The 8,156-nt window shown below is 36.2% G+C and overlaps 1 protein-coding gene across 1 annotated transcript; it reads right to left on the reverse strand.

Annotated features, from left to right (window-relative positions):
• Positions 1–3,558: 3,558 nt before the first annotated feature.
• On the reverse strand, positions 3,559–4,671 carry LOC106532095 (olfactory receptor-like protein OLF4). Its single transcript, XM_014028088.1, has one exon. The coding sequence runs from the start codon at positions 4,507–4,509 to the stop codon at positions 3,559–3,561; it is 951 nt and encodes a 316-aa protein (XP_013883542.1). The 5' UTR covers positions 4,510–4,671.
• Positions 4,672–8,156: the final 3,485 nt, after the last annotated feature.

Below are 8,156 nucleotides of genomic sequence, written 5' to 3' on the forward strand. Positions count from 1 at the left end.
CCACACAGGAGTCCCGCGGGCCTTGTGTTGGACAAGTGAGTTATCTGAAAGTGTAAACTTGATAGCCATTGCAAAGTTGATTTATTTACAGAAGCAATTAAGATTGTGTCTGTCATATGAAGAAATAAGCAGCCACAATCCATTTAGCGAGTTTGCTTTAATAAATATGCAAAATACATATGACGATGATCAGGACGCACAAAGTACTGAGTGGAGGAAGTGCAGATATAATTATTTTGCGCCGCAGTGTGACTTATCAAACCTTGAAACTGACTGGGGCGGCTGTTTTAGTGTCTTTAATTTGTTTTATTTATTTTACTGTTATTTATCCAGGTAAATCCCTTTGAGATCACAGATCTCTTTTCAAAGACAGTCTGGGCCTGAAGGCAACCTATTGTACATATTTTTGGGTATGGGGGAAACTGGAGTACCTGGAGAAAACCCACGCATACATGAGAAGAACATACAAATACCACTCAGAAAGTCCCAGGTCTGAACCGGGGATCGAACCAAAGACCACCTCACTGTAAGGCGTCGGTGCTAACCACTGAGCCGTTGTGCTGCCAAATATTCACAACTAATGTAATTGTGTTTTTCTTTGAACTCTTTAAGAGTGAAAATGAGAGCATAATTCTCTCTGCATCTTTCAGTCATCTCGGCACTCATCTATGCCACACGTCTCTCTCTGCTGGACAGCCACCTGGTGCGGCAGGAGATGTGTGTGCTGCATCTATGATGCATGATTTGATTAACAAATGAATAAAACTTCTTTTAATTTGATGTTGAAGTATCACATAAACATTCAAGATGACAGCGCAACAAAAAATTAAAACAAATAAAGTGAACTAATAAAGCATATTTTTCTGTTGTTTTTTTGTCAAGGCTACAAATGGTAAATGGCCTGAACTTGAATAGTGCTTTATCAAGTTCAAGGACTCCAAAGTGCTCCACACTACAGTCATTCACACACTGACAGTGGTAAGCTACATAGTAGCCACAGCTTCCCAGGGACAGACTGACAGGTGGGGCTGCCAAGCATTGGTGCCACTGGACCCTCTGACCACCACCAAAGCAACCAAAGCAGGTGAAATGTCTTTCTTAAGGGCGCAGTGGCCAAAACTGATGGAGCAGGGGTTTGGACTGGCAACTAACCAGTTACATATTGACTCCCCTACCTCCTGTTGCCCCACAAAGACTCATGCGGATCAGGAGCCGCAGATTGCCCACCCCTGTTCTATGGAAAAACTCTTTCTTGCATCTGATTTGCCTCTATCAATGAGACACATTACATCCACATTTCAATGCGGCCGTCTGCACCACCATTGCACCTGCTGTTTTTTGCTCATGTAGTCTTAGGAAATTGCATGCAACCCACCCACTTTTAGCACAAGCTATTTTTAATTTGCCCAGCTATTTAGTGATAGTTCTCAGGGATATTGATAAATCAGCCCCTATGAGTACTAAAAGATTTCACAGCATTGGTTTAAAACATTGGTAGTTAAAGTGATGGCAATAGTAAGAAGTATTCTTGCAAAGGAGTATTCCTTGAAGGAATGAATATTATGCATTTGACAGTATAAATATTTGAGAGTTTAAATATACTGTGTTCCAAATTACTATGCAAAGGATATTGTAAGATTTTGACTATACTGAGTCATAAATGAATCTCACATACACATAGTTTTTATGCTTGAGATGCTTAGAATATTTTTATAATCAATGTCAAATCTGTTTATTTTTATACTGTAATTAAGTTGTTATAAGGACAACTAGTTTCTGAGGGACTATCTAGTGACACGCCTTGCATGAATACAACACAGTCAGGCACATAACATTTCTACATCTGAGATTTCAGGACTTTTTTGTTTGTGAACTGATACACCAGATAGGTGAAGACATATCTCCTGCAACCATGTCATTTCCAGGAGGTGTGACTCAATTCTGAGGAAAATTGTTAAAAGCTACTGTATTGAAAAAGAATATTACAAACTGCCATTTGCTGAGATTCCAGGCCAGAGGGAGGCTCTGGGTAAAATGGTCTGAAGTGATTTGATAAAGTTAATATGTCTGCAAATATATGTTCAAGTCTAAGAACTGGATAAGTTTCCTGTGACTGACTCAGACTTTCAATTGAAATCGTTTCTAACAGATCTTTTTCTCCGATTTTCCTAAATAGTCAAAACAAATAACAGTCAACATATTTTCATGTCATCAGTTGTTAGATTACAATTCAAATTTTATTGAAAAAAAAAAGGATACAAATATTTTTTTCAAAAAGTAGAAAATTTAAAATGCACTGTTCCAAATTATTACAAACAACTGTTTCAAAACATTTCTCAGGTTGTACAAAACTGAAATGGTCATTTGTTGAATTACCAGCAGTAGAAGGTAATATTTACTGAAATCAAAAGCTATTTCAATCCAAACCATCTTATTTGATTGAGTTACATTTTAACATAGGATCCATTGAATAGGTGAATTTTTTGGAGAGTTTCTGCCTGAATTTCTTTGCAGGATGTCAAAGTAGCCTATCAGAAGAGGCTGTCTTGAAGTAAACTGCCTCCCACCCTCGGAGATCTTTGACTTGAGGCTCTAAAGGTTCTCAATAAGAACCTAACTTGCACAGTATGTTAGTGGACACTAAGTTATGGTAAAGGCAGCTGCATTTTGGAATAGTTTCCAATTTGAACAAAACTATGTGATTTTTAGATACACTTTTAATTGTTTTTTTTTTTAATTTCCTAAATGGAAGTTCAGAGAATGTGTCAGACAAAGTTTTTCATTATATTTTAACATTTGGATCACATCTTTTAAACAAAAATAGAATAATTCTTTTTATCAACAAAAACTTTTGGCATAGTTGCATTTCTGTCATTCTGTGAAAATCTTAACAGTAATGTCTACATTTTCAAGACAAAATCATTCTAATTCTAAAAATTTAAATATTCCATATTTAAAATTCCATATTCACCTCAAGATGTAACCCCCTCCATCAATCTTTCTAGATCCTTTTATATCTGATCTCTACATATATAAACTTCCTCTCTAACAAATAATTACATCCTATTCAGCTATTTTAAATGGTCTTTGAATAGATCTGTTCAACAAAAATATATTCTAGCTTGTTCCATTAGGATATCAATACATTTTTCCTAGCAAATAGATATTAGTTTGCTAAAATATATTGTATCAGTAACTCAGCAATCAAAACATTAAAACAATAACCTAGGACTGCACTGTAGTCTAATAAAAATTATATGACACAGAAATCCAACTTATCTGAATGTTAAGAGTTAAAATGTTACATCAAACCTTAATGCTTTGTTTATGAAAAGGTTCAGGCCCAGGCCTCCCTTGAAAATCAAACCGGTAGTCTTCAAATGATTTTTCAGGTTAAATAAAGCTGAATAAGTAATAAATACTTAAATAACAACAAAATAATAAAATATGCAACTTATTGTGGCGAGTTTAAAATATTCATAGTACTTTTTTCTTATAAATCACTATTTTTAACATGACTCAAATAACCCAGATAATGTCAGACAATGTATAAAATCTTCAGCCACTGATTTTAGCTTTCAGGTGACAACAAAGATAAAACATGAGAACAGGTCTGATGGTCTGATCTCTTAGCCCATAAATGAGAGAACTCAGACATCTTGGGAAAATTATTAAACAAACATAAAAAACATTCTGTACCCACAAAAATGTCGACCGTGTTAGCACTTTTGAAAGAGCTATGATTAATGGGTTGTTAATTGTTGAGGACAGGCTGAGGCCTAGCTGCACCAGATGCAGTAGAAGTGTGTAATGAGCCTTATGAGCTAAAGCTTTATCTGTGGAGGCTGACCTGGCTGCTACAATGACACTAATGTAGGAGAAAGTGACAGCCACACCAGCTGTTACAAACAGAACACAAGTGTAAGCTTTGTCATACTCAGCTGTCAGAGACCCGAGCACTAAAGCTATGTTGGAACATAAGTCTCTTATCTGTAACCTCTCCACCTTTTCAAACGGAAACTGTAAAAACAACAGAACACGAGTCAGATTGTTCAGTGAACTCACAGCCCAAAGTACAACAATAGCCATGTTTGTGTTTTTGATGGTGATGATGGAAGCRTGCCTCAGTGGGAAGCACACAGCTACATATCTCTCCAAAGGCATTACAACCAGAGTGAGAGGGGAAATCCCAGTCGTGAGATTGGCCAGCATGCTGAGAGCAGTACACAAAGAATATGTCAACTTTACTCTACAAACAGAGAGTAAGAACTGAACCTGACTCTGAGCCAACTGAACAGTGTCTGCAAGAAGAAGGTTATACAGAAGAATATAACGGCAGGTGTCACGAAACACAGGCTTACTCCTCAGAGTGAACAGCATGACACCATTGATGTACAGAAAAATGAAGGATGGAACTGTAGACATGGTAGAAATTATAATTATACGCAGCGAGTCCAAAATCTGCACTTCATCTGTGATGTTTGACTGAGACTGGGATACATTTACCATTACAGAGAATACAGGATATGTGCAAATTCACTTGTTAATGTGACAAAAGACAAAATAATATAGTGTTCCTATAATCATTTCAATGAAACCTTTCTTAAAAACACATAATTAGTAGAATAAAAGAAATACTCTAACTTATACAAAGACAATCAACCTGTGTTGAGGGGAGCAAGGTATGCTGGTCCTCCAGCTTTTCCTGATGTTAAATTGTGATTATAAGTTCTGCCCTCTCAATTTTCATATGTCAACATTGCTTGCAAATAATCAAATCCCCACTGGTTCCCATATGCCAGTGGGATTCCAATGTGTTTGTAATTGTTCTGAACATCTGCAAGGTTGTCATCACCAGGCAGTTCAACCCCTAAAATTTTAATCACCTCTTCTCTTGGATATCATTTGAACACATTTATTCAGTCTGAATGAAGTAGCAAATTGTAAATTGCCTGAACTTGTACAGCCTTTTATCAAGTTCAAGGACTCCAAAGCTCTTTACACTACAGTCAATCATTCATTCACATACTGGTGAAACGCTACATTTTACAACCCCTGGCAAAAAGTAAGGAATCACCAGTCTTGGATGAGCACTCATTCAGACATTTCATTCTGTAAAACAAACTCAGATCAAAAACACGATACAATAATAAGGTCATTCCAAAGGTCAACTTGTTGGCTTTCAGGAACACTCAAAGAAATGAAGAGAAAACATTGTGGAAGTCAATGAATGTTACTTAGGTTACCCTAACCAGGACATTCTGATGATATAGGGGCTGCTARAACAAGGCATTCATAGATAAGGGCAGAGAACTTAATACCAGAGGTAAGGTATTAAGTTGATACCTTTTAAAATGCCATTATACAAGCAAGCTYGGAAAGAGAGGCTATAAGAGAAAGATGTGAGAACTTTGAAAACATTCAGACTGACTCAAATATTGATGATGTTCAACAAAGATATGACAAGCTCTTTTGAACACTTTTCACTGGTTAGCCATCTATAAAACCACAAAGAGATGTAATGTGTGATCAATAGAGTTGATTGATTTTAAAACAGAAATTTAAAAAAATGGAAAGACAAAGATTTGACAGCAAGAATATGTAAAGTTAGCTGATGACTTAGTTTGACTTAGAAGTTTACCTTCTGAAAATAAGAATATAACTATCTTAAGCCAAATCAAACACAAACAAAAAAATGTTTAGCATCAAGAATATAAACTTACTGATGTGCCATAACTTGTATTATCCCTATCAGGCACAATGTCAAAAATACATGGCCTTTCTATTCATCTTACCATGAATTAACATAGGACAACACTTTTATCTAGATAATATTACACTAGCATAGAGCTGTCTAATTTTATTGTTTGCTAACTCAGACAATATCGACTTAGGATTCAACTCCATAGTTTTCAAACTAAAAACAATGCAATCTAAATTATGTTATACATTACAACATTATTAGTAATTTAAATTATTTGCTCAGCTAACTTGAGACAAGTTTTGTTTTGTTAAACTTTTACATTGTTTGTCCCCACAGAAATGAACTTTATCCACATCTCATAAACATTACTCATAAACACCTATGGGGTAAATCTTGCGCAATATTTACCAGAAACAGTCAGTAAGGGTTTGAATATTTAATGTACCTAAATGACTTCTCAAGAGACATGCTCTCATGTGACATTTTTATCCCTTAGACATAGAACTGATTAACAAAACTGAAAAACAATATTTCCATAACAACAACCCCTTGTATTTTGGAAAGTTTAGAACTCTAGGTTTTTACTTCAGACTTTTTGCAAGTTAGATATTTAATCTGAAAGAAATTTATAACTTTAAAATTTAACAAGTAATTATTAAGGAAGTGCTGTGGTGCGTTTTGAAGTGGTAGGTGCGGTTTGAGCATTTGACATGTGTGTGGCACGTCCAAAGCAGCTAACAATGGAGTTGAAAATTTTGAACTTTTGCTGCTCGCTGCAGCTCATCAACCAATTCAGAATCAGAATCAGAATACTTTAATGATCCCTGGGGCGAAATTGCAATTATGGCAGCTGCAGCCGTTCAAGTAAGCATTAGACATAAAGTATAAAGGAAGAAATATTCGAGCACACAAAGAAGAAATAAGTATTAAAAACTCTGGAGAACCAGATGAGCACAGAGAACAATGAGCATTAGTACGATCCCCGCACGCGAAGCGTAAGCGGGAGTCATTTTGTTTTCGTACTATTTTTTTTTCTCTGGAGATTTTTGGTCAACCGTAGCACAAAAACGGCTGCACCGATCAACATGAAATTTGGCAGGGCTGTAGATGAGTCTGACCTACACTGCGCCAGCCAACGGTTTTACAATAGACCCCATATTTGGGGAGGGGGCTCCCTTCAAAGTGGGGGTGTCAAGACATGCAAAATTGCTTATACTGTAACTCAGAAACTGATCAACATAGAAGCTTCAGATTTCTTAGGGTCACAGATCATTTTCTTGAAAAGGAACGGAGGGTAGAATTTATAAACCCACACATTTTATTATGTAGGCCGAAATTGAGCTTCCTCTTCTTGAAAGACCATCATCCGCCACTGATTCCTAGTCATACTTTACTAGCGTGGAGTGCTCTTTTGTTGTGTTTCGGAACAATCTGACATTTGACAACTCAATAGCAGGTAGTGTTAACCAGCTGCCTCTCCTCCTCAGTCGGTTTTGTATGCCTCTTCAGGATTCTCTTCTCCTGATCTGTTTTTGTTTATGTGTCCAGAGCAGCTACTGAGGAATGTTAGTATTGTGGAGGGAATCATGCACTGGCTCCTGTAAATGGCGGCCTAGCTTCATTATGTAATCAGGAAAATAGGTGAGTCTGCATCCGTTGATGTCCTGATGCATCTCAGTAATACAGGTAGAAAAAAAAGAAGAACACGTCCAGAGGACCTACCGGTACTTATTTTTTCTTTTTGGYACCTCCATTGATGTTGAGTGATGATGCTGCTGGTGAAAGAAGTCTTTCTACGTGCTCCAGCATTGTGATGAGTCAAAGGCAGACCAGGTAGAAAGATAACATTTTGAACATTCTGATTAAAGTTAAAAAACACCATAAAAACAACAGTAAAATAACTTCATAAACAATAAAAATGCACATGCACACGCCAAGATCTCGTCAAGAGTCACTCACACAGAGTAGCTCCCCTGGTAGTTAAAAGGTTCATTAAATGAAGTGAACACAGTCCTATTTGGCACCAACCATATGCTGGCCAAAAGAATTAACAGCAGTTTTAATCTAACACCTGAAATGAACTTCATCATGGTTGTCCATTTAATGGAGTTGAAAGCTGTTGTTTAATATCCTAAGACATTTCTGTCATTGTGCTGCTTTGAACATGAATCTTTTGTGGATGAAAAAAATGTTATGGTTATTTGATGAATAAATTATTTTGATAAATAAGCTTGTTTAAATGTGTGCCATGTCATGAAACCACTTTGCTTGTGACTTTTTGGCATTTGTAAACAAAACGGATTTTTAATAAATCATACCTAATTTACAACACATAACATAACATCAGTTTAATATGATACTTGTTCCCTGCCTCCATGACTTTATCAAAATTAAATAGTTTGTTTACTGTAAGATTGTAACTTCTGCATATGTAGTGTGTGTATATATATAT

This window comes from Austrofundulus limnaeus, unplaced genomic scaffold (genome assembly GCF_001266775.1).
Source record: "Austrofundulus limnaeus strain Quisiro unplaced genomic scaffold, Austrofundulus_limnaeus-1.0 Scaffold718, whole genome shotgun sequence".
Lineage (NCBI taxonomy): Eukaryota > Metazoa > Chordata > Actinopteri > Cyprinodontiformes > Rivulidae > Austrofundulus > Austrofundulus limnaeus.